The sequence below is a fragment of the Gossypium raimondii genome, chromosome 7, assembly GCF_025698545.1.
Source record: "Gossypium raimondii isolate GPD5lz chromosome 7, ASM2569854v1, whole genome shotgun sequence".
Taxonomy (NCBI): domain Eukaryota; kingdom Viridiplantae; phylum Streptophyta; class Magnoliopsida; order Malvales; family Malvaceae; genus Gossypium; species Gossypium raimondii.
In genome coordinates this window covers 46242022-46268824 of record NC_068571.1, presented here as the reverse complement: position 1 = coordinate 46268824, position 26803 = coordinate 46242022, and the positions used below count along the sequence as shown (strand labels likewise).

General features: G+C 34.1%; 4 protein-coding genes across 9 annotated transcripts; 1 reads left to right on the top strand and 3 right to left on the bottom strand.

The window, feature by feature from the left end:
- On the top strand, positions 1-5366 carry LOC105787535 (triose phosphate/phosphate translocator, non-green plastid, chloroplastic). 2 transcript variants are annotated; one of them, XM_012613978.2, is made up of 10 exons: positions 1-621; positions 1117-1239; positions 1314-1466; positions 1671-1756; positions 2407-2491; positions 2660-2779; positions 2893-2961; positions 3643-3772; positions 3890-3977; positions 5049-5366. In XM_012613978.2, exons 1-9 carry the CDS (start codon positions 241-243, stop codon positions 3964-3966), a joined length of 1224 nt encoding a protein of 407 aa, XP_012469432.1. In that variant the 5' UTR covers positions 1-240; the 3' UTR covers positions 3967-3977; positions 5049-5366. The 2 variants fall into 2 exon arrangements, with proteins under 2 accessions (XP_012469432.1, XP_012469423.1); XM_012613969.2 differs by lacking the exon at positions 5049-5366 and having other exon boundaries at positions 2-621; positions 3890-4213.
- Positions 5367-10822: 5456 nt separating this feature from the next.
- Positions 10823-13128, bottom strand: LOC105787545 (uncharacterized). Its single transcript, XM_012613991.2, has 3 exons — positions 12199-13128; positions 11511-11561; positions 10823-11103 (listed from the first exon to the last, which is right to left on the bottom strand). The coding sequence occupies exons 1-3, from the start codon at positions 13016-13018 to the stop codon at positions 11057-11059; spliced, it is 918 nt and encodes a 305-aa protein (XP_012469445.1). The 5' UTR covers positions 13019-13128; the 3' UTR covers positions 10823-11056.
- A 4224-nt stretch (positions 13129-17352) lies between these two features.
- On the bottom strand, positions 17353-21873 carry LOC105787553 (pentatricopeptide repeat-containing protein At4g17616). Of its 3 annotated transcripts, XM_012614021.2 has the most exons (4): positions 21149-21513; positions 18551-20759; positions 18127-18447; positions 17353-17548 (listed from the first exon to the last, which is right to left on the bottom strand). In XM_012614021.2, exon 2 carries the CDS (start codon positions 20729-20731, stop codon positions 18605-18607), a length of 2127 nt encoding a protein of 708 aa, XP_012469475.1. In that variant the 5' UTR covers positions 20732-20759; positions 21149-21513; the 3' UTR covers positions 17353-17548; positions 18127-18447; positions 18551-18604. The 3 variants fall into 3 exon arrangements, with proteins under 3 accessions (XP_012469475.1, XP_052488988.1, XP_012469457.1); XM_052633028.1 differs by lacking the exons at positions 17353-17548; positions 21149-21513 and adding an exon at positions 21603-21873 and having other exon boundaries at positions 17606-18447; XM_012614003.2 differs by lacking the exon at positions 17353-17548 and having other exon boundaries at positions 17606-18447.
- A 953-nt stretch (positions 21874-22826) lies between these two features.
- On the bottom strand, positions 22827-26803 carry LOC105787576 (uncharacterized). Of its 3 annotated transcripts, none has more exons than XM_012614041.2 (5): positions 26554-26803; positions 26012-26122; positions 25568-25698; positions 24096-24551; positions 22827-23595 (listed from the first exon to the last, which is right to left on the bottom strand). In XM_012614041.2, the coding sequence occupies exons 2-5, from the start codon at positions 26036-26038 to the stop codon at positions 23181-23183; spliced, it is 1029 nt and encodes a 342-aa protein (XP_012469495.1). In that variant the 5' UTR covers positions 26039-26122; positions 26554-26803; the 3' UTR covers positions 22827-23180. The 3 variants fall into 3 exon arrangements, with proteins under 3 accessions (XP_012469495.1, XP_052489610.1, XP_012469503.1); XM_052633650.1 differs by having other exon boundaries at positions 26012-26062; XM_012614049.2 differs by lacking the exon at positions 26554-26803 and adding an exon at positions 26217-26401.

Genomic DNA, 26803 nt, shown 5'->3' with positions numbered 1-26803 from the left:
CCGCTCAAATGGTGCAGAAAAAGGTTAGGGTAAGCTTTTTTGTCCTTAAGCATACTGTAATTCTCATAGTCTTCCCTGAGTCCTCACTGTCTCAGGGACTGCAAGGGAAGTAGCACAACACTACAAACTCGCTGCTTCCAACAACCCCCTTTCTTTCTTGACGGATTCCCCAAAGCTAATTTCATTTCTCTCCATAAATCTCCCTTTCAGATCTCTCATCAAATTATAACCACCAGCACCATGCAAAGTGCTGCCTTTTCTTTACCCTCTCCTTCTTCACATCCTTATCTGAAGCCCCGGAATTTCGCTTCCAATCCTACATTTTATCCTATTCGCGGCGTTTCCAAAGGTCGTGATTTTTCTGATTCTACCAATGCCATCTCCATTCCTTCTTTCCCTAAGCGATCCTGGTATCTCTCTTCCTCCTCGCCTTTGCCTCTCAGGGCCTGGACCTCCGCTCCTTCTCTTTCTAAACCCAGTCCCCTTCAACTTAGAGCAACGGCGGCCGAGAATGCCGGTGAAGCCGGAAAGTCAGGTAGCTTGCTCAAGACATTGGAGCTTGGTTTGCTGTTTGGATTGTGGTACATTTTCAACATCTACTTCAATATCTACAACAAACAGGTTCTTTTTTTTTTTATCTCCTTTCTTCGTAAAAAAAAAAAAACTTAGAGTTTCCTTAGATTTCACCTTTTATTTTATTCTATTTATTTTTAATATGAAATCAGCTGAATTTAAGGTGTAAAGAATCTTTTGCTGGAAAAGTAAATTCAGTTGAAATTCTACAGTTCAATCTAAATGATTACTACATGCAATCGAATGAATTCAAAGTTATGAAAGATTTTATTTAAACGCCGTTTTGTCGAAAAAGAAATAGCGATTGGTTGCAAAGCAAATTATGTTGAAGAATTGAAAATAATAAAATATTTATTTTTTTTGGATAACAAAATTATTATATGGATGTTAGATCTAGTGTTGTCATATTCTAGATTTGTGCTCATTTATAATAAATTATAGTATTGTTTTATCAGTATTTACTTTTAATTTTGGTAACTAATTGAATCTCAGAATATAATGAAGAGAATAAATTGTGATTGAATTGTGTTTCGTTGTGCACAGGTTCTGAAGGCCTTCCATTACCCTATAACTGTCACTGCAATTCAGTTTGCTGTTGGAACTATACTTGTTACTATAATGTGGACTTTTAATTTGTACAAGAGACCAAAAATCAATGGTGCTCAGGTATTTGGACTGTTTCAGTGCCAATAGTGATTCTTTTCTGAAATGATACTGATTCTTGAACTTTTTCCTGCCAGCTTGCTGCTATTCTGCCACTTGCTGTGGTGCATACCTTGGGCAACCTCTTTACGAATATGAGTCTTGGAAAAGTGGCTGTTTCGTTCACTCACACGATTAAAGCTATGGAGCCATTTTTCTCAGTTGTGCTTTCTGCAATGTTTCTAGGAGAGGTCTGGTTTCCTTTTAACTTTTCTTTGGTCAATTCTTTCTTTTTCACTTTCTCATCTATAAATATCAAAAACATCCTAATTTAGATGGGTAAAAAAATTATACCTGTTTGAGTTTCCTTTGCTCTTCAATATCTCTTGAAGTTGTTCAAAGTGTTATTTCATGTTGGCTGTTCTAACCTGGATTATGATGTTTTGTTGTTACAGTTGCCAACTCTTTGGGTAGTTGCTTCCCTTGTACCAATTGTTGGAGGAGTTGCACTTGCATCCGTCACTGAGGCCTCTTTCAATTGGTTAGAAAATGCATATGCTAATACCTATATTTAACCATTGAAATTCTTTCAAGCGCAGTGTTGTCAAGGTGTGCGTCTAGGTGTGATTACGCCTTAGTGCTAGATAGCAAAACCTCCTCAGACCCTCTCGGGTGAGTTGCATGCCTGTTGCACCTAGGCATGCTCTTCTAGAAGGTGATAAGCATAAAAAATGCCTGTCTGAATGAAGTTCTCTTTACTTTCTTTTAGTTTCACATTTTTCATTAGATGTACCTTTACAAGTAAGAAAGGGATAGCATCAAACTCGCTACTTTTTAATTGTTGAGTATTCAACAACAGTTGTAGATCATAAGAAATCATGCATATTGACCAACAGAAAAATTGCATGTTTTGTGAGTGAACAAGATCACTCTTTAGACACACAGAAGCACTTACAAAAATACATACATATTATGCTTTACTTCAGGCAAGTAAGTGCCTTGTTTTTTTCTTTTTCACTTTGCACCTGAGGCAGTACAAGGGTTTGGCACCTAGGGTATACTTTGTGCCCATGACAACACTGTTCATGTGCAATACATTTCTGATTCTGGTACTGAGATCATGATATCAAGTGCTTATTGAATTGGTTAGCTTTTTAACTTTGAGTATAACCTTTGCTTTAATCTATAAAGGGCTGGATTCTGGACTGCAATGGCTTCGAATTTGACAAACCAGTCTCGTAATGTTCTCAGCAAAAAAGTCATGGTTAATAAAGAGGTTATTTTACTTCATCTTTGTTGTGTTTGGTCTCTGTAGTGCTAACTCTGTCCGAGTGGCATTTCGATCCACCATTTGATCCATAGAGTGCAACATGGTCTTTTTATAGTTCTCTAATTTGGGACTAACTTTAATATTGGCACATAACTAGCTGTTATTATGTGACAGGAGTCGATGGACAACATTACCCTCTTCTCAATAATAACAATTATGTCTCTTATCTTGCTAGCCCCTGTGGCTATCTTCATGGAGGGTGTTAAGTTTACCCCTGCCTATTTGCAATCTGCTGTGAGTACACTCAATGAGCTAAAGTTGCTATAATTACCCTGATTTTGCATTTGATTAACAAGTCTTGTTGACATTTTCATCTCATTTAGCTATGTCTTTATCTTGGCAAACAGGGTTTGAATGTTAAAGAAGTTGTTGTAAGATCTCTACTTGCTGCTCTTTGCTTCCATGCCTATCAGCAGGTGAGGATGTGTTGGGTGTTGGATGGTTTTTCCTGTCTTCCTTAAGAACTGCATACTTGAACATGAAGTCATTGGTTTCTGAATTAGAACTGTGGGGAATGAATAAGAAAAAAAGGGGCAACACGTTGCTAAGGTTCCTTAGTCAAAGCTTGAGAAGATTCTTATTAAAAAGTCAAAATCAAAACCAATAAATTCACAAATCTTTTGACATCATGACGCATGGAAAATTTTTAATAATTTGAATAATTTGGATATTTTATTTAAATGGATCATTTTATTGAAAATTTTAAAGTTTTTTCTGATCAAAAACAATCTATGAAAAGTTTGTGCCTTGATATTATTTTTATTTAATGTTTTACATTGTTCTCATTATACTCAATCTATCCGCTTTAATTTTCAAATTAATTTGTGTAGCCAAATTTGAAAAGAAATCCTATGTACTTGACCTAAGGAACCTTGGCTACACCTTTCTTTTGAAAATAATGGAGAAAATGTTGAATGCTAGATGAGTTCAGGAAGTATGTTGGATATCCTAATGTCCTTTTGTGTTTTCTTGTTTTGTTTTTTTATGTTGTATTCGTTTTCAATCAATGCCAAAACCTTCTTAATGTAACCTTAATTTTTTTCTTCACACATGATAGTAAGTGCAAAGCTAATTAGTTTTCGATTGTAATCATGCAGGTTTCGTATATGATATTGCAAAGGGTATCCCCTGTTACTCATTCCGTAGGCAACTGTGTGAAGAGGGTGGTTGTTATTGTCAGCTCTGTTCTATTCTTCAAAACACCTGTCTCACCTATTAACTCTCTCGGTAAAATTTACATTCCACGTAGATCTTTACTGAGAAGGTCTTTTTTGTTGTTGTTTGTTTTGGTCCTTTTAAGGCTTCTATATAATCAAGATGTTATTCTGGTGATATCTTGGGCAGGCACTGGAATTGCTCTTGCTGGAGTGTTCTTGTACTCAAGGGTGAAGCGCATAAAGCCCAAAACCAAGGCAGCTTGAAAGTTTAGCCGGTAAGTTTGTATTGGTTTAGGAAATGTTCGATGGCATTAATTGAAGGACATATTTGCAGTTTAGGCCAGAAAAGTAGTAGGCTTGGTTTGATTTCTATCTTTTTTAAAAAAAATTAGTTTTCTAATTTTTGGTCCATATTCGCCATTGGGATATTTCATTTTTGGAATGCCACTTGATTTTAGCAAAGAGCCAATGTAGCTGAGAAAAAAAAAATCGTTTTTTGGTTTAAGCTTAATGACTTTCCTGATGGTTCATTGTTTCGAATTTGGGTTGATTCGACTTTAGGAGACTTCAACAGTTTCAAATTAGATAAAACTAGAATATGTCGACTCACTACAATCAACAAAGTGGGATTAAATTTTTAGATATGGTATATAATAATTTAATTCTTAAATAAACAAATTTGAAATTAAAATATTGAAATATTCAAGCTATAAAAATTAAAGTGATTGAAAAATTCAAATAATTAATGAGGTTAAAAAAAACATAATATATAAACACTAGTGTTCCCATCACATATGTATGTATCAAGGGGTTAGATTTTTAGTTTTGCAAACTGCGCAATCTTAAGTGATTTCTTGAGTTAAATCTTGTCTAAGTTAGCCTATTCTCGGAAAATGAGAATTCTTGTAGAAATTTTAAGGTATTGAAGCAAAGTGGAAGTAAACTTGAAAGACAAAATAAGTTACAAACAAAAATTCACAAAAAAATAGTGCATACCAAATGTTTGAGTAACTGCTCTTAATAGTATTAAATTATTATGAAGGATTACAACCAAGTGAATACAAATGAGGGGAATGTCTTTATTTATAGAAGATCTCTCCAAAACTAACGCTATAAGTTGAGTTAAATCAACGATTGAAATTTGTGTGTATCTACAAGATGAAAGTCTTAAGGGACTTAAATTATATACTCTATACATTTTTAAGATTTACATTAATTACCTTGATAATTCTAGTAGTAGATGGACTTCTCTATAGGTTCGACAGATTAGGTTAGCTCATGTGGGTCAAATGAGTCTCATTTAATAAGTTGACCTCTATGAGACATTCTGTGCGCAATGTTCATAGGTTTTGATCTGCGACTTGTGGCATTCTCTCCCACCCATTCTAGCGATACCCTTGTCGCGTCTTTAGGATGACATTGGTTTGACTCATCTCAAAACGGTTTCGATGCCTCGGTTGATTGCCAACTACTCTCTATAAGGTAGTTTTACCTCTCAGAACATTTGCCTCGTCTTATGTCTCTGTTGCCGCCTAACTTGCACTGTATTTTTTTCTTGTACATCTTAATTGTAAGAGGTCACCGCTTTTACTTGCCTCTATTGTGACTTGTCTCGATCGGGATCCTATTGATTCACACAAATAAGCTCTTAAACAGTTTGCATATTCGTGGTACTTTATATAAAACATTAATTTCAATTGAAAACTCAAGTTTTACCAAACACTAGCAGATTTAAATCATAAAGCCGTATAAAATTTAAATTTTAAACCAAAATTTGTAAAGGTCATAATTACAGCAAAATATTCCCAAATAAAAGTAAAATTATAAATAGGTAGTAAATAGTGTAAAAGAAGTTGTGTGGCCACCACTGAAATCTCCGTTGCATCGATCCGCCTATATTTAGAGATTACCTGTACAGATTAAACAGAATTGTGAGTTTATGTAAACTCAGTGTGTAATCTCTATACAAATGAACAGGCAGTAAACAAATAATCACGATGCAGGCTTAAGTTTTTTCAAGATCACCCGATTTGGGCCTTAGCCCATCTTAGTACAAAACAATCATGCAAGAGGGCTTTAGCCCATCACAAGATGTCGATGCAGAACAAATATGCAGTTACAAAAATCTTACCCATCCAGCCTCTAAACACTATCTCCGTCCAACTCTACACTCCATGTGGGGATATAATCAACCCACTTATCCTTACACTCCAAGTAGTACCGAATGCGGCACTAGACAGTAGTTTGCAGCTGAGCCGCCAGTAAATTAAGCTCGAGGTCTTTCAGTACACTTCCTCCGAACATTATAATCCCCCAACCCAATGTAATGCAATATACAGATATAATATGTTATAACATAATATAATGCATGCAAACAGGGCATACAGTATCAAATCAGTGAGACATCATCAGGCTTAATCATATCAGTTATACAGTTATTTTAGTCAAATAGGGGTCTAGGTAAACTTACCGACCCTACAGTAGGTTCACAATCGACTTGGACGACCCGTGCAACCTTATCAGTCAAATAGTGAAAATGGACCTACAAGCCCATGATGATCGCCCGTGCGGGCCCACACGCCCGTGTGACCCACATGACTTAAATTGGCCTTGACCTCGTGATCCATTTTAATGTAACCCGTGCTAATTAATTATTCATATGTGTTTCCACTATTTACTTATATAATTTTTCAAAGCTGTCTACTTGAGTCATTGTTACTAAATTATTTGTATCTTAAGTTACAGAATTTCGAATTAAGATCCACATTTTTTTCCTGAAACTAGACTCACATATCTTCTTACCATAAAATTTTCAGAATTATTGGTTTAGCTAATAAGTACAGTTTATTCTTTAAAGTTTTCACTGTTCTGTTGTCTGTCAGTTTCAACCTTTCTGAACTAAAAATTAATTATCTTCTCATACAAAATACAGATGATGTTCCCGCTTGTTTCTCTTGAAAGTAGACTTATTCAAGATTTTAAACATATAAATTCTAACCCATAATTATTTTTATACAATTTTTAATAATTTTTCAAAGTAAGGATATGATATTCTGAAATCATTCTAACCCTGTCTCACTAAAATTCAAACATCTCATAATATGAAATTCTTTTGCTTAGTTCGTTTCTTCTATGAGAACCTAGACTCAAATATCTTTAATCCCATATATTTTTCATTCTCTAATTCGATTTTCACAATTTATGATGATTTTTTAAAGTTAGCCTACTGCTGCTATCCAAACAACAAGCAATTTTAACTTTTCGCCAAATCCCTTATTTTTGTGTTTCGGGTACACACATAGTTTTGTTTAATGCTAAAACAGTCCCCGAGCACTCCAAAACCTATAATTGAACAAATAACACCATAATCAGTCTTATCTCGCGATTAATTAAAATCCTGAAACCAAAATACTTACCCATAAAATGATGAACATTTACCTTAAAAACTTCAAATCGGTACGTTTACGAAAATCACGAGAGCCTTAATTCTCGCGAAATGTTGCTGCCAACACCCCGAAATTAGACTATTGAACACAAAATAATCTCTTAAAATGATACCTAACAACTTATTGAATTTGCAAAAGTGTTGCTTAATGCTACGAAATTAAGAGGGAAGAATGGATTAGGGGGAACAAGGGAATTTCAGCGGTAGAGGAAAGAAAAGAAAAGATAATCGAGTAAGAAGCAAGGAAGAAAAAAAATTCGGTAGAGATAGGGGAGAGAAAATGTCAGAAAGATGGAGAGAAAAATGATTTTTTTTCGAAAAAGGAAAAAGTGATCAAATTTTGGATATTCTCCCCCATAAGCTCCTAATTCACTCCTAAAATCGCTCCCTCACTTCCCGCTACACATCTACCACTCAGAAACCCAGTTCAGCACAACTCTTGCCGGAATTAGGAGCAAAAATACAACCTTTGTCGTCCCAAAGATTCAAATCCATGACCTTCCTCACACCAACACTCCACTTATGCACCAAACCAGTAGACCCATTCTGTTAATTATTTGCTAACTTTTACTTAAAAGCCTGCTGACTAAAGATAGAGCTTATTTATAAAAATACCAAAATTTGCCCAAGTTCTAGCTTGAATTTGGGACTTCCCAAACACTCCCAGAACATATAACCACTAAAGCTAATAGATGTTTGTGTCACACATTCATAATACCCAAAATTAAAATTTTGGGGCGTTACAAGTCTTGCCGCTAACTCTGGTTTGTAAGTCACTTGGCTTACTCGCTTTTAAACTCTGAAAGGGTCCTTGTGTCTTCATCAAGCCAACGGTAAGTCATAATGTAAAACACTAAATATGTGTTTGAGATGTACCTTGCTTGTAGCATTTATTCCCTTATTGATAACTCAGTAGGCTTAATATCATTATTCTACTCCTTTAGCATTTTCAAAGGGGTCTTTGTAGCACTCTGATCTACCAAGTTAATATTTCCACCACACGGAACATCCTTAGCTAGTTAGATTGTCAACAATACCTTGGTTCTACCTTTTGTGTCTCAACTCACCGGCATAACGCATTATTGTCGAGTATTTAAGATGCAAATACAATCTGCAAAAAGAATTAATAAAACATCAATCTTGTCAAGAAAATTCAAGTAAAACACAAAATCACAATCATTTAAGTGAATTACCTTAAAGTCGTTTTTACCTTTCTATTGACCAATTTACAACTCAACTCTTTGTGCTACTCCCACAGTTGGGACAAATTAACAGTCTTGATATTCTTGGTTGATTTGCTAATTGAGAGAAAGAAATTGCCTATGACTTTTCTCAATATGAACAGATCTGACACCCTCGTATCAACAAGAACACTTTAAAGATGTTTCAACAGAGTGTAAAAATGATTTTCTCAACTCAAAGAGTGGTGCACGCTAGAGATCAACTTCCTAGGCATGCACTTGAAAGATAAATAGTACATAGCGCAATCCCGCATCGCCTAAATGCTTCAATAGTTCTTGAATGAAAACCTCACGAAATGACAAGTGCAACAGTTTCTCGTAATTGTAAACTACTTGAGTGAGTTCATTTCGAACCTAACGAGAATAATCAGTCCCCTCAAGAAACCATTGAAAAAGGAATCGCTAGGCCAGTGAACATAGAAACACTCAAAGGCATAAAAACACTGAAGGAAAAGTTTACAGTGATCCCAACTTTAAGGATTCCTTCACAAGGTGAACAATCACACAAGATTCTGCAAACAAATGCAAGCAAAAAGTTTTGGTCTGCAGTACTCTTTGAAGAGATAGACGGAAGAAGACAAATATGCGGATATAAGAGCAGACGCTTCAAGAACTTATAGATCTACTACCACTCCACCTTCAAAGAGATACTAACGGTAAAATATGGCATTCAAAAATTTGATTTTTAATTGATCGGATGTCATTTTACTATTGGATATGACATGGCAGCCTTTAGCCAAATGCTAAATTTCAAAAAGAGACTACCCAATGCTCAACACCTGAGATGGGCACAATGGTTCAGCCAGTACAATTTTACCTTCAAGCATATAAAAGACAACACCAACATTGTCTTGGACATGTTATCCAGACCTCCTCAGCCTAAACTAATATCAGCCATCGCGTTTATGGGTCCTTACCATCCCCAATGCTTTTCCTCTCCCTCTTTTTCAAACACCTCTACAACCTCATACCTAGACTTGCCTTTCCTCAAATGACCTTTTAGACTAACTCCCTAGTGAAACAAAAGATGACATAGGTCGTAAAACCCTTGAAGCCAGAGCCAAACAAATGTTCTACCATTAGTCCAAGGTAATAAAAAAGCACAGAGACAGTGTTATCAGACCCATAGGCATAAACCCGAAATTTTCGTTCCTCCACCTCTTTCGCACCTTGTACTACCAAAGCCTCCTGAAAGAAGCACTCTTACTGTTATGGTACCTAACCCAACTTTACAAAATCGCCATTGAGTTTCCAACGAAGAACATTCAATGGGTGGTCACAGGACGTTCCACAAGGAACACCCTTAGAACCTTCCTAGAATGGTTCTCAACCACTGAGACATGGAAAGATCGACGTGAAGATTACATCGAAGAAACCTACATAATATTCCTCTTCCACAGGCCCTACACGAACAAAGGATTCACACCAACGACAAAAATTTATACTAACTTCTTCTATTCCCTGTACGAGAGCTCGTTCATGAAGCCAAAATGGTACAAAGGTATTTTAAGTACCTTGTGCATCAAGAACAAAGTCCAACCCTCGAGCGAGTTCCAAGCATACAAAGAAAATCCGTAGGAAAACAATCCTAAGAGGTACGTGGACGAACTAGTTCAAGACATGGAATACCAAGTGAAGCATGGAAGATTAGTAAGAGAAATTGTGTTTCTTGCCAAGACCCATTAAAAACAAGGCATGTGAACCTATCGATGTTGATCCCCTCAAAGGTCACTTCCTTCCTACGTAACCCATATTGGACAAACTAAGGAAACTATTGTTGACTCGTTCAAATTCGTAAACCTCCTTTTAACCGATTGGGTTCATCAAGCCTATGTATTGTGCTGTGCAAGATTGATAGATACCAACGGACAACAATATTGTGGATGAAAAAAGCTTCGCAAAAGCACTCGAAGAATTTCGAGAGTATCAAACAGGAAATCCTGTAGAAGGAAGATCTAGATATAGTTTGCGAAGTTATGGGATGAACAAACACGACAAATATGTCATTCCCGAGAAGACAAGCCATTTTCGAGACTTTTCGTCTTTTTATGTATTTTGTCACGTGGTGTGTTTTATTGTGTTCTACACCATTTTGCATGAGAAGTACCCACCATTCATCATGTAGTGTCATAAGTGTAAAAGTCCAAGTTGCGTAATAAATATTTAATATTTGTCTTTATGTCATGTATGATGTAAATTCACTATTCAAGTGAATAGTGATTTAATTAGTGAATAGTGTTTGTTTTTGTTCCTTAGTTTAAGAAATTGCCTATATATAGGCAACGAGTCTTTGCTGAAGAGGAGCTTTTTAACTATGTTTTGCTACTTTAGATATATAAAGAAAATGATAATCGAGTACAAATTTAGAAATTAAATACAAATTTAACCCTTTAAAACATGAAATTCAGAGATGTAAAAGTTGGCAATTTAATCATTCTGCAATGTGCAAATTAAAATATTTTAATTTTGCTAGACCAACTCAAAATGATTGGTATAAATGGGAACATAATATATATATATATATATATATATTCTCTCCCTCAACAAGAGATCAAAAAAGTGTATATAACAGAAATTAAGAAGCTATGCAAACAATGTAGTGGTATAAGCCAAGACAAAAGTAGCATTTACATGGAGTTGATAAGCAAAATGTTGAATGTCCCTTGTCTCAAGACTGGCTGCCCATTATCCAGGTTGTCATATATATAAAACTTCCTGCAAACAATTTAGTAATGTAGTGCTTAATGCTTATATTCCTGGTTGTGCTTTTTTCGTATTATAATTATAATTAATTATTTTATCATGTTAGGCTTAAGAATTGTGATATCTAAAAAAATTTAAATGTATTTATTAACTAAGTATTAAAATATGTTTTTATTTTAAAGAATTTGATCCTTATACTTTTCAGATTTAAAAATATAAGTCATGTTGTTAATATCATTAAAATTCTTCTGTTAAATTCAAGTTCACTTTTCTTACTGCATGTTTACCAAACGAGCATTTGTTTATTTCAAAATATCATATTAGTGATGAATTTAATAGAAGAGTTCTAATAGCATTAATTTTGAATTTTGAAATCTAAAAATAAAAGTAAAAAGATTAAATTAGAGGTAGAAAAGTACCTGCTAATGCGACTGCCAATGATAGTGTCATTTTACTGGATGTTGAGCTTTCTGCACAATACAAAGTTTGATTACTTCAAACATCCTTAAAGTAGCCATCAAACTAACCACATCGTTACACAAATCTGTTAGGCCAAGTTAAAACCCAGCCAAACTCAACTGGAGCCTTAAGAGACAAATGTTTGGAAACTTTTAGGTAAAAGTATCGCGAAAGTCTTATACTAAGAGTTAGATTGTATTTCTTTTTAATTAAAAAAATGAGTAAATTAGTCCACATATTTTAAATCAAAGAGCAATCTACTACTTCTAGTTAAAATTTTTATTCTTTTTTACTATTAAAATTTGATTGTGACTGATGAAATAATCAGATAGTTATATATGGCGTGCCATGTGTATATTATGTCGACGTATAAAGATCAATTTTTAACCGTAGAAATAGATGGAATTTTTAATAGAAGAATTGATTTGCTCTTCGATCTAATGTATAGGGATTAACTTTTTTTTAAAAAAGTAGAGTGGGCAAATTCGACTCTAAATACGAGGGCCTCCATGGTATTTAACGTACTGAATCGATTCAACAACAAATGAATGAAATGCATAGGTTAATTACATATCATACATTTGAAAATTTTCAAACTGATAAACCATCAAATTTCTTATAAGATTCTTAGGAATATATATATCTGACCTGAATCACAATTGGTGGTAGAATTGAAGCTGCCACACATGCACAACTGTTTAACCCCGTCGGTTCCAAATCCACATGCTCCACCAGTGGCCTCACAAGCTCTACAAAACTCATCGTTTCCTTGAACTGAATATTTCACTCTAATCCCATAAGACCACCCACCAGCCCCATCAACTCTCAGCGGTGCTAGACTATATGCACTACTATACCCTTCACACTGCAGCTTGCTCAGATTTATAGCCTTGATTGCCTCAAATGCCACCGCACAACACTCTGGGGGCCCTGACCCATAAACTGATCCTACCTTCTTGTGACCAATCAGGCTCCATGCCGGACAATCATAGTATTCCTCACATCCCATCCCTGATACATTCCTACATGGCAGATGCTTCCCAGGGAAACCCTGGAACAATGGTGATTCAGCTGAACAACCTATGAGCATGAACACGTTATCAGGTGTTGGATTGAAATATGGCGCTCGCCATTGCTCAACGGTGAAGCCGTTGCCTCTACCGCCTAGAATGATGGTGTGACATGTTGACATGTGGGGGTCGTGTAATGTGAGTGCTTGATATGCATAGTCTATATCTAGGACCCTGTATGACCCTGAACTGATATGGAACATTAACACATCATTCATGCAGAACAATAGGTCCCTAAAACCAGGATGACCACAACCGTAATCAAGAGAAAATGGGTAATCTATGGTAATATTTCCACAATATGATCGACATGAGTTAGCTTGATTGGTGGCAAAACTTGGTGTAGCTAATAATGCTAGAAAACTCAAACAAACAGTGAGCATGAACAGTAAAGTCATGGCTAGAGAGTGGGATAGGGAATTGCATTTGAATTGGAAATTTATTTAAGAAGAAAGAAAATGGAATAGTGGAGGATGGAATGATACTTTGCTTGGAGAGGAGAGGAGATGTTGGGTTATCTGTGTGAATAAATGATGCAAAGGGGGACTTTATTCACATGATATGTTGAAGAATCTAGTTACATAAATAAATATTTTTATGGGTTTTTGCTTCACTTTTATTTTGTGTTATGCTAACTTTAGTATGCTTTTTGAGTTGACAGATTCAAAAACGTCATTAAAGACTTGTTTATGGATTTGCTTTATAATCAATAAATATTTTGCTTCTATAGCTGTTATTTATTTTTAATTTTAGTCTTATTAATATAATATTTTTATTATTTTAGACAATTTTGAAAAATATATACCTATGGTAATTTGAATATTTTATTTTTTAAAAGATAATTTATTTTAAATTTTAATAAATAAAATCTCCTTCATATTTTGGCTTATTCATCTTAATCAATATTTTTTTGTTAAAATTTTATTTTAAGTAAAAAAAATCAAAATGATCGTCAATCACATCCTAAATTTAAAACTTACACATAATAACACATGATGTGATTTGAACGCGGTTAAAGTTTTATTGATAAGGTTTAGTGAAGTTTGAGAGTGAATGAAATGTGTTACGTATTTCTAAAAAGAAGGTTAAATTAAAGATACTTTAATTTGAGATTTAGGCTAATTGCAGATGAGCAGCTTATTAAAAGAAGGCTCATGAAGCTTAAAACAACAAATCATCATTTTATTTCTTAATAGTCACTATTTTAAACCCATGGAGATTTTCTTTAAAAATCTTATATGATTAACAAATTTACACTGCATTTTATTTATAATTATACACTACGGAAAAAAAGAAGTTTAAGAGTCAAAAAAGATCACATAAAAAATTTAAAAAAATCAATTGAATCTCTATAAAAAAAAGTGCTTAGTGACCAAAAAAAAAAAATCAATTGGTCCATTCGTTAACGAAAATCGTTAATTGACCCGGTTTGATCGTTAACTTTGTTGATATAATTAACAGAAGTCACTAAAAATTGCCATGTAATAGTATGTTGACATGGCATGAAATAAAAAAAATATTTTTTAAAGATTAAAATTTTCAAAAGTAAAAGCTTTTTTAAAAAAATAATTAAAATGTATAAATAGAATGAAATGGTTGTCTAGATTCATTTTAGATGAGTATAAAATTAAAAAAATTAAAAATTATTAAAACAAATCAAATGTGCAAAAACTAAAAAATATTATTTATTAAAAAATCTAAAAAATATATAAAAAATAAAAAAAATCTCATGTAGTTACTTAATATTAAAGAGCTGTTGGTGGGTGATGATCAACTTCAAGAACTATTGCTCAAATCAACTGAAAAAGGAAGGGCCTGCTCGCATCGATCAAATCAATGTAAAGCCGAGTAACTACCCCACATTTTAAAGCAAAATTTGAGAGCAAAAGGGCAGATCAAGCCTGCAATTAAAGGGGTGAAGTTACGGGTTGAAGATAAGAGATGATGCCGTTTGGCTATTGCTGCTATTATGATAAAAATATGGTGGTGCTTGGTTTCTAGGAGCTACGAAACATATGGACAAATTGTAAGATGGAAGCTTTTGGTAACTTTTTGTATAAGGTCCTTGTATTATGTATTTTTTGTGGATATAATCTTTATAATTTGATTTTTTTGTCTTTTTATTTTTCGCAACATGTATTATATATATATATATATATATATATTAGAATTTTTATAAATAATATTTTTAAGTTTTTGAACATTTGAATTTTTTATATATACTTTAGAATTTTTTACATAACATTTGATAATTTTTTATAATTTTTTTGAAGTTTTTTTTTTAATTTTGCACTCTTCCAAAATGAATCTGGACAACCATTTGTTCAAATTCATTTTATATGCACATTTTAATTATTTAAAAAAGATATTATTTTTTGAAAAAATTATTTTTTAATTTTTGCTGGTGTGGAATGCCACAACAACATATTATCACATGGCAATTTCTGATGGCTTCCGTCAGCCATGTTAGCGAGATTAACAGTCAAGTCGATCAACTGACGGTTTCTGTTAATGAAATAAGCCAATTGATTGTTTTTGGATCACTGAAAGCTCAACTAGATGTATTTTTTCATAATGACCCAAAACATGAATGATTTTTTTTTTGAATAATCTCATTATAAGTTTTGATCATATTTGTTCTTTTTTTATATAATACCTAAAATTACCCATAGCCCTTCCTCAACCCATAGATAGGAGGATAATGCGCTTTAGTACACTCGAATCCACGTCCTCCTGTATTGACAATAATATCCATGCCAATCGAGCTGAAACTCAATCAGCAAACATGAATGATTTTTTAAATGCTAATTTTTTAGCAAAAATTGCATCTCTATTTGGTGGAAAAATTCGGAGCAAATATTTCATTTCTATCCAAATTTTAAAATTTTTAAAAATAAATTTATTTATTTAGTTAAAATAATGAAGAATTTCAAAATATTTCAAAAGATAATTTGAGTAACTCAAATCTACCTATAAAATTTCACTAAAAATGATTTTTTTAAAAAAATTTATTATAATCTCCTAATAAAATAAAAAACTTAAACTTCAAAATATTATTTTATTTAATTCTAATTATTTTATTTAACTTAACATATATTTATTTTAAATTATGTGTTAGTTTTAATTTTTAAATATTTTTACATAATAAACTATTTTAAAATTTCCTTAATCAAATTTGCTGAATTGATCATTTTAAAATTATTTTCAAAGTGTTATAAAACTTAAAATAAGATTCAAAATGCATTGAATCTTTTGTAAATGCTTTTAAGTATTCTCAAGACATTTAAAAAATGTTTTAAAGATAATTTCAAGCAGTTTTTAGACTAAATATCCATGCCTAGCATGTAGATATCGATACTCCTCAAACAATGTATAATAGCACTTTCTAGAGGGGTATGATATCAATACCTAGCCTCCAAGTATCGATATATTGGAAGTCAGTAACTATAACACTGTCTAAAAGAGTATGTTATTAAAACATGTTCATCAAGTATCAATACGACCTTATGAGGTACCGATACCTATCTTGAAAGTATTAATATTCAAACACATTTAATGGCTATTTTTTTTAAGGCATCGATACCACTCAAATCAATGAGAATGTATAAATACGGTCCAAGAACACTTAAATCAAAACAAAAAACAAACTTTCAAAGATCAAAGTCCAAAAAGCTCTTATTTCATTTGTTTTACTCATTTTCCTTTAAAAATCACTTGTTGTGCTTATTTGTTTTTTCAAATCTTAATCTTTGTATATCCACTGTCTAGAGGTTTTAATTTTTTTTTATATATTTGTATTTCTCTTATTTGAGAGGTTATTTAAGGTTTTGGATAGAAAACTTTAAGGGGAATAGTAGTATCATACCACCCCTTAATCCAAGCCAGCGATGACCCCAGTTAGACAGTGTTACATTCGATGCCCGTGGCATCTTCAATGATACAATTTCTTTCTAAGGTTATACAACTCCCGGGTCTCTACAAGAATGGTTAATATAGATGGTTGGAAACTCTGAACCATCTATTTGGTTTAAATATGCTATAAAAGGTGAAACTATGAAATATATGCATGGGTCGGGCTACTTGTCTAACTCCAAAATGCTCATTCGAAATTTGGGAAGATTTGTGAAAAAATATTAGGCCCAAAATGAGTTTGGACAAAACAATTAAGCCTGTTTAAAATATGAGTCAAGCTCAACCTAACTCGACAAATCTTTTATATTTATAATATAATATATTATTACTTTTATATATTATATAATTTATAACACAAAAACTAAATCTATAGTAAAATATAATACTATAATGTAAATATTTGAAAAATTAAGATGCTTACATATAAAATGTTAATTTACACCAAAAAATGAATAAAATGTTAATAAATAAAAAGTATATAAAATTAGTAAATATTAAATTTAAAATTATATAATATTTTTTAAAAAATTCAAAAGAAATGTGAACGGAACTAAAATGGAATAGGATTAGCCATTTACAAATATGAATGAGATTAGATAAAATTTTAGACTCATATTTCAAACTAGGTTGGCTTAGAAGTTTAAAGTGTGTTAATATCATACTTAAGCTCGATCCATAACATCTCTATTTGTAACACCCAAAAATTGTTAGTGTTGAATTTCGAAAATTTTCGATGAAATACAGTGAGGTTTACCAAGATTAATTACCGAAAAGCAAATTTAATTTAGTAGAGAAAATTTAGCAACTATTAAATGGAAAATTTGTGAAAATTTGAGGTTGAGGACTAATTTGAAAAAAAGAGATAGGAGAGGAACGTTAGAATATACAAGTAATGGAAGTTATTTTTACAGAAAGAAGTAACCCACTAACGTTCCAATTAATTCCAAAAGAGCAATCATCTTCTCTTCATTGCAATCCCAAAACCAACGAAGACGTGTTTTTGGCCACCTAGTTTTCTGCATTAAAAAATTGATACTTTAGGTACCAAATTAAGACAAGAAAAAGTTCAAAAGTGAAAAAATGGGACCAAATCATGAATTAAACCTTAAACCAATACAAAGGAAGGACATTAAATCTAAAAACACCTTAGCTTTTTTTGGTGAAAAGAGAAAATCCTAAATTTACTCGACTAAAACTAACATTCACCTACCCTACCGTTCAAACAATTTCCTAAAAGATTTTCTGAATTGCTATTCCTAGACGAATCCCAGCTATTAATTGCATTATACTGCTTTGCCCAATTTATTGACACTTTAATGGCTTCCACAGAACTCCATGTGAGTCTTTGGAGTACAAAAAGATTCCAATATACCAAAAAGCGTTGACCAAGGGACTCCATTCCTCGGCAGTCGCCCATTATTTCCTAGATTTGTTTTGACCCATTCTAATAAGTTATTAGAGAAAAACTGAGACCAGCTTGCTTCTGACACAATCAATTTCCACATATCTTTAGCTACCGGACACTCTCTAAGAACATGTAAGTTGTCTTCTGCTTCATATTGGCACATTGGACAGGCTCTGTTCTGACTAATACCTCATCTAACCCGTTCAAGGTTAGTAAGCAATCGTTGTTTATAAACTAGCCATAAGAAAAACCGGACTCGCCGCGGGCCTTGAAATTTCTAGACATCCTTCCATTTTCCATCTTGCTCATTCCATGTGTTTTCTTTTATCATTCGATACGCACTTTTGACCGAGAAGCCCCCGTTGGATGTATATATCCAAAAAAATTTGTCTGGGCCTGCTTGGGGGTGCGGGGGAGGAATGCTTTCAATCTTTCTGACTATTTCTTCCGGCAGCCAATCTCTGAATGCCTCCAAATTCCAGGCTCCCTCTTCTGTTACCACGTCCTTGACTAAACAGTCCAAATCCAAAAAACACCTTAGTTAATTACAGAGAAAACAAACAACCTGGTTTAGGATAAAGAATAATGAATGTTAAAAACCTTTTGTCCTTACCTGGAGAGAAAGCACATTCAACTTCGACTTCCGTCCCAAAATGCTTGAAAACATTCAGTTAATGCCAGCCCATTTCTTAAAAGCCTTAACATGCTCAAGCCTTTTACCTTGAGCCTCAGTTCTAGCTTTTGATGCTTTTAAGCTCCTATAAAGATTCTTATGGATTTTCAGATATTCACTCTTATACATCCATTTGTCAACATACATGTTACACTTGTTCATATAACCAATAGCTTCCATCACTCTTTCAAAGTATCCACCTCGAAGAAAATTGAGTAGGAAAAACTCGTACAAATCACTACTCAGGGTTAAGCTCCCAGTCTCCATGATTCTCTTCATGTCACCCCATAGAATGGTAATATCACGATACATTTCTAGTGAAGAATACCCACATACCAGATACATAAACGTATGTTCAGTGGGTTGGATTTTCATCTCTTGCATTCTTCGGTATATATTCAGTGCATCCCCCATCATTTTAGCCTTGGAAAAGAAGTAAATAGAAGAGTTCAATTCATAGATTATATGAGATACAGCCTTCTCCGCATCACTTACTTCTTCAACAAGACATTTGGACAGACTTGGTTGATAAATGGAAGATGCTTCCTTTATGGAAAGAGGACTTCTGCCTACATTTGATGGCACATTTTTGGATAAGACAATATTGTTAGCTAAATTTATGACCAAACCAGCCTTCCTTACTTGTTTTAGCAGTACATTTGCCTCCCTAGACATATTTCTTTTATAATAAGCAGTCAGGAGTGCCATATATGCACTAGAATCCAAGGAATCCCCAGAAGATTCCATGTCATCCAAAATGTCATGAGCAATTTCCACCCAGCCTAATGAAATGCATGCATCTATAACATCACATATCACACTTGATTCGCCTGATGAATATAGCTCCTTTTTTAAGCCAAGTAAAAATTTTGACAGCTCATCCATCTTCCCATGCCTTTTATAACCATTAATGAGCTTGGACAGAGCCCTATTAGACGGAAGAAGTTTCTTATCCCTAAACAAAACAAGATCTGATTTACCTTCTTCTTTGAGGGCAGAATCCTTATGTATCAGCTCAGGCATGATTTGTATCTTCAGTCCATTCCTGAGATTCTGAGATCCAATTGGAACAAAACGAGGCTTCTGGGAATCCTTCCCAGGATCATCCATAGGATGGGATCCCCGTGATCTATTCATGTCCAACAGAAGCTCAGCAGCAGCATCAATGTCATCAAACTTAAAATGCAAGCTTAACAAACATTCATAGAATTGTCGATAATGAGAAACAAAAGCCACTGGTAAAGGTGCAACATGATCTTTAAATTTCTTCAACTCATCCCTCTGTCCATTAATTTCATGGATTTGAGCAATGATAATGATTGAGTGTCCATCAGCAACAACTCCAGTTTGCGACATCAATTCTATGATTTGTTGACCTTTGAGAGGTGAGCCAAATCTAACACAAGCATCAAGCACAAGATTAAAGATCACTGTATCAGGTTTCAGCAAGTTTGCACAAGGGCTTTTCCCTGAACAAAATTGTACATAATTATCACAAATCTGGATCAACAGATTGGATGCTATACATGCCCCAACCTCTGTCTTGACCATATGCAGAAATAGCAACTGCAATACATTTATTGGGGGTAACATCCCCTTTTCCAGCATCAATCTAAGAATCGTTGATGATGGAATGGGCATCTGAGCTCTTGATAAAGAAAGAGCTAGCTTAACCAAGATGTCAGGCTGAAGATGATACGATTTCTCTTTCAGGACCATCATAACCAAATCATAAGCTTTTTGTAGTGAACAAGGGCTGGATGAGTAGGATAGTTGAGTAATGAACCTGCTAACGAGCAAATGGTTAGGGAAACCATACAACCTTATAAAATCATTGAAAGTTTCCCATGCTTCATCCAGTTTGAGATCCTTCAAAGCATTTTCAAGCTTTGTCAACAACACTGTATGAGAAGAACCTTCCCAACTTAACCTTTCCAGACTTGTAGCAGGAGAAAAGGATAGATGTCTGCAAACCACACCAGATTCTTGCAGACCACCAAAAATTTTGCTAAGGAAAAACCTTGTGTCATGATCTGAACTCAACCTGACAAGGAATCGCGAACAGTTGTAACTAAGGAAGCAAGGATTCACAAATACTTTCCTTGTCAATTTTATTGCCATTTTCAGATAAATGGTAATGACAAACAACCTGCACCAAACCCAGATTCATTTTCATTTATTAACACATAAGAAGCATAACAAAGGCCCAAAGTACCATTAACAAAATGAAAAGTATGTCTGGATATGTATATATATGGGGAGAGATCCACTTACATCGGTTCGTATGTATTTGTACGATTAATATTTTAAAGCTCTAATAGTTGAATTTATTGATATAATTGTAATTTTTGTACAAAAAGATACAAAGGAGTGTAAAACTATACACCGGTGCAAATAGCAATATAACGGAAAATAGCGGTGATATCAGTCTAACAAGCAGGAAACTGAAAAGCAAATATAGCAAAGTGATGCAGAGGCAGAGACCAGATAATGACTCAAGTACAAATCTTCAACAAAAGCTTGGGTTTCAAAAATTACCTTACTTAATTTCCTGCTCTGTCGGAAAACTTGAAGGTAAGAGAGGGTTTGGGTCCGGGACTGAAGGAGGAGAAGAGGGAGAGGGATAAAATAGGAGGAAGAGAAAGACGAGGCTGAGACAAAGTGGTGGCGCGAGAGGCTTGTTTGGCGGCGGGGACGGGTGAAGAGAGAGATGAGAGCGGTGGTCAGGAATTTATAAAGGAAATTTTAGAAATAAATCAATTAATTATGATCATATTATTAGTTCTATAGAGAAAAAACATCAACACTCAGCGTACTTAGATCATCCAACGAGTCTAGCATTCCTCTTTCCACAATCAGAAGAAATTAAATAAAGGAAACAGAAAGGAAAATAATTTCGTCTCTGACTAATCTATGAGTAGTTTTACTCAATTACTTAAAAAAAAATTATAATTTAATTATTGAACTATTCTAAAATTTTTATTTAATTCACCTGATAATTTAATTTTTGCCGACGATTTAATCCTGTTTACTGAGGCATATGTAGATCAGATGGTCACTGTGAGATCTGTTCTAAGCACTTTTGGTATGTACTCTGGGTACAAGGTAAGCTGTCAAAAGACTTGGGTTTTCTTTTCTAAGAATGTGTCTCTAAGGACTACGTGAGTAATCTTGGTATGTACCTAGGTGTTCCCTTACTCTACAACGTGTAACGAAGGCAACCTTTCAGTATTTTATCTCGAACATGGGACAAAAGCCTGCTGGTTGGAAAGCAAAAACTCTCTCGCTTGCTGGGAGGATTACTTTGGCTAAAGCAGTCCTTGCAGCTATTCCCATTTATGCAACGCAGTTGGCTGTCATTCCCGAAAGTGTTTCGCTGGAAATGGAGAAAATTATTCGTAATTTCATTTAGGGTCATAAACGGAAGATTAACCTTGTCAAATGGGACGATATCTGCCAACCTGTAAAAACCGGTTGCCTTGGATTCAAAAGTTTATGCCTACAGAATGCGGCGTTCATTGGTTTCAATTTGATTCTCAAATTGGATCATCTATGGGTGCAAATACTCCGGTCCAAATACAAATAGGTTGGCACTCTCCCTGATGATCTCTATGTTGATAACTGTTCGCGACTATGGAAAGGAATTAGTACGGCCTAGAAAGATGTCAAACAGGGTGTCATATGAGAAGTTGATAAAGGGCAGCTTATAGACTTTTGGAGAGACTAATCAAATGAACATATAAAATTATTTAATATCTAATAAACTTGTATGTAATATAAAATTCTAAAACTTAAGCTTAAAGAATAGAAATTGATGGCTAAAGTGACTTCCAATTCCGTATTGAATTTCTAAAAAGTATTTCTGTTTGAAAATTTTTTGCTAAAATGATCATAACTTAAGCTGTTAAATTTGGATCGAGGTATTTCTAAATGCGTTCTGATCTTAGTAAATTTACCCTAAAATTCTTGGATCCCATTGGAAATGCATTGCAAGGTGACATGTTCCAGACTTAACCGCACGTAGGAAGTTGAGAAGAAAATTTTATGCCTTTGACAAATTTAGAGAGGGGTTCTGTGAAAAAATTGTCTTCTCAGTTTAGGTTTGAGAAAATTTGAATTTCGCTAATGGGTCAGATATACTTGTTCTATAGTGTTTTGGTTGTAATTTTTCTAATTTGCGAGAACAACAGTGGAATTCATACCTCTGAGATTGAGCTTTTGGGTGTTTGCCTCTATTTTCAAAATGATTGGCAAAATCTAGGAAATTTCAAGTTAAAATGACTGTATACAACTCCGAACCAGAAGAAAAACGGATAAGAAGCTGTTACAAGGAATGAACCATCCCACGCAAAAGCAAACCACCTTCTACTACATAACATCACCATGTATATCAAAATACAAGCAAAAATAAAACAGCCTTGAGTTGAGCTTTAACAAAACCAGTTCTCTACATCATCATCATCATCATAATTGCTAGCTCTGTTCCAAAATTTCAAATATTTTCGAGGTTGAACTTGAATGTCACTCTTTTCATCTCACCTAAGACTTATCTCGTATCAGAATCCAAATCCTAAATGATGTTAGCCCTCTTCAGAAATCTGATGGTTCTGCAATAATATGGCCATACCGATTCCACAATGTCCACATAATTCTCCATCATCCACTCTTGGAAATCTTTCATCTTTCTTCTAGATAGCTCCTTGTAGTCCAAGTTCTTTATGTTTACCACTGGTTGCCACACACGAGCTCTTACTTCTTCCTTCAGCTTTCCATGTGCAATATAATTATAAGCCACGACGTAATAAGTCGGTAAGTTCCCAACAATTTGAAGTGTCTGCTTCAAGCACAAAACATAGAGTGCACACAACCCTCTGAGAATCCTGATGTAAAGAGCCACAATTAGAGGCCCAAATACCCATAGAGGAGTTAACTCCTTTGAAACTTCAGCCCCATAAATCAAACTGACAGCCATGTACAATGGAATACTGCAGACACGGAAATGCATTTCTTAGCAATGTACATACATGTATAATTGCATTTTTTTCATCTAAAGATCATCAAATAAATTATCCACGGCATTGGTTATCAAAATAACGTTACAATTTAATGAGACGGGATGGCATTCAAAGCAAGACTGACAGAAAGTACTAATATAGAGAATGATTCGAAGTTACAATTTGACACATACAACATATGATATCAGTAAACATTGAATTGATCATCTAGAGGATAGATAGGCAAAACTGATAATGACAGAATCCAAACAAGGTAAACAGCTACCTCAGCAACAGTTGATCAGAGCAATACCAAAAGCCCTTAACACAGTCAAAAAATAATTTGTTCTCACTTTTTTCTTGAGAAAAGGCATTGTGCATCTATATCATATCACAAATATTTAAAAACAAAGCCTTAATAAATCATAGTATAGCAAGGAATATCTACAAGGACACAGAGAGATAATGCCTTTCATGGAAGAAATACTTACAATAATAATATGGGTAATTTAATGGTTACATCCATATCCCAGAAATGGCTCCAAACCATCTTTAGGATCTCGCTTTTTCCATTGCTTTGGGTGCCAATTTGAGTTTCTGATGTGTCCCTTGGGGGAGGTCCAACTCCCATAACTTCATCCATCACTTGATGTGGGGATTGTGAGAGCAATATCATTATCCATTTCTTGAATAATTTCTGAATAGCAGGGGACCCCAAATGGTTCTCACTTGTTTCCGAGGCATAGGCAAGTGGAACATTATGAACATTTGAAGATTCTATCATGGTCTCTTCCCTGTCTTTTGGCACATAAGAAACTTTAATAGTATTCTTGGAAAGAAATGCATTATTTGTTCTGCCTCTCGATTCATTATTCTGACCACTGCCTTTGAAGGTTGAAATTCCAACATTTTTTACTTTTGAACCACAGGTATGAGGAGCCCCTATACTGCAATAATACATCTAAATTATATGTTTACAATGCATAAGATGAAAAAGGAAGGACTTGAAGAAAATGAAAGGAAAACTAGTTCACATCCTTTTCAAAATGCAAAGCTGTTTCCCTTTACCAGTGTTCATTGCGAAAGTCGCATAAAATTTTTAGAAGAGAATAAATTTATTCTGTTTCACAACCAAAAGTTATTTATTTGGAAAGAATAAAATCGCACTGACAAGCAATTCCATAAAAGATCAAAGACAATGTTTGGGCCCGCTCTATTGGCACACCATGCGAAGCAAAACCATCTTTCCCATCCTCACAAGTAAAGAAAACAAAAAGAATGCGGAGGCAAGAAATGTTATCAGAGGAAAAAGACATCAGTGACAAGAAAACAAGATTGCAGAGACCTGTATTTTAAGAGAATAAGTATCATTGAACCAATTGGTTGTTTTTTGCCAATCAGCAGAGCAATAACAATTCTTCACATTCACAAACTCACATCACATCAACCTAAAATTATCTTGATGAAGTTTTGTGCGCCACAAGTTCTACGCTGTGTATTCAACATCACTGATATTTAATATAACCAACAAGATCAAAGCAATTTACAGATAGCAAAAGGAATGGGACTTCTCCCTATGCAATAAATAAGGTTAGGAAAACTGAAAGGCTTCTTTTCTTATGTCAGCTCAGAAATGAACAAACCAGCCTACTTTTTTATAGACACTCGTTGAAAATCATTGATTCCCCACCTCCCTTCATTCAGTTTGTAAATTTGCTTCTAAATCTAGATTATGATAAAACTAAAAAAAAGAATTGACAAATCGGGGGGAAGGAAACAAATATTTTAATAAGCGTTATAGGTTTTCTTTCCCAAAATGAATTCAGTATGCTCATTTAAAAGCATAGTCCTTTCAGGATCAGCACTTCCAAATATAGCCTCAAAGTTATCGAACTAAGTATCATACTAAGTGACAAGCTACCAACACTGAACATTGCGTAATCATAGGGGAGAAGTTGGTTACCTTGAACAAACAGAGTGCCTTGATATGCCCCTCTCTCTTCTCCCAAGCATATGAACTGTAACTACATGTCGCTTTAATGTCAAACCTTTCCCCCTTGATAAAGGCCTTGATGGAAATGATATATGTGAATCCTGAAATCCAATAAAATGAACAACACACTTACAAGTTTTCAGATGAATACTAAAAGAAAGCTGAGATCTCTATGTTAATAGATGAAAACAAATAAGACTCTTCTCAAAAAGACAAATAATCTTCAAAGCAGTTCATAAGAGAGCCTCCAGAACAGGATTTTATCACTTCATGGATTCATCGGACCTAAGCACTGTCAGGTGGGAACTTTTTAACTCAGCCATCAAGCTCTTGTTTCTAAAGAACTTTTATTCAATATCTTGATCCCATTAACTTGTAACCTACTAGTTTTAGTCCAAAGTTTTCTTAGAATACCTGCAATTGATGAGTCAACAACACCATTGTCTAAACCTCCACCTTAAGCACCTGAACAATTATTTAACAAGGCGTAAACAAAGAACATTAACACAATCAACCCATGATGTCCTGCAACATCAAAAGAGATTGGTAGCATCAGGTAAACTGGAAATTATACTAACAATGATTTGAAACTGAGGAGAACCAAAAGCAAAGAAGGTACCCTAAGTGACCCCTACTAGAACGATATGGGCCACGGCCAGAAACAGTACAGGTAAAGAATTCCATTTTGTTCTTACATAGCGTGAAAATTTCGAATATAGAACAGTGAAATTTATACTAAAATAAAAGGAAAGAGTGCGAGGCAAAAAATGATACTTAGTTGAGTTGCAGGGCATCAAAGAAAATTCTATTAGTTTCAAATTTGCATTCAAAAGAAGAAAATGAAGATAAGCAGGATTTGAAGCTATTAAAATTTAACCCATTTCCATGTAAATTAAGTAAATTCCTTATTATTTCAATTAAAAATCAAACAGAGGATAAGGAGATAAGAAACTAACCTAAGGCATTAATTGATATCTTCAGTTCGTCTCCGACAAACAGCCTGTAAATGTGGATAACTTTTTTCTTATTTATCTTTTTGTATCAAGTGATATGGTGCTACATAATAACTAAAAATAACTAATTTTACTCTTCAATTTTCTTGGCAATATACTGGATTGAACGAGAAGGAAGCTTTCTTCTAGACGAGCTAGGGTTTTTATAGGGAGAGGAGTCGGACTCTATCTTATCCATCGTACCTTCTAAGTG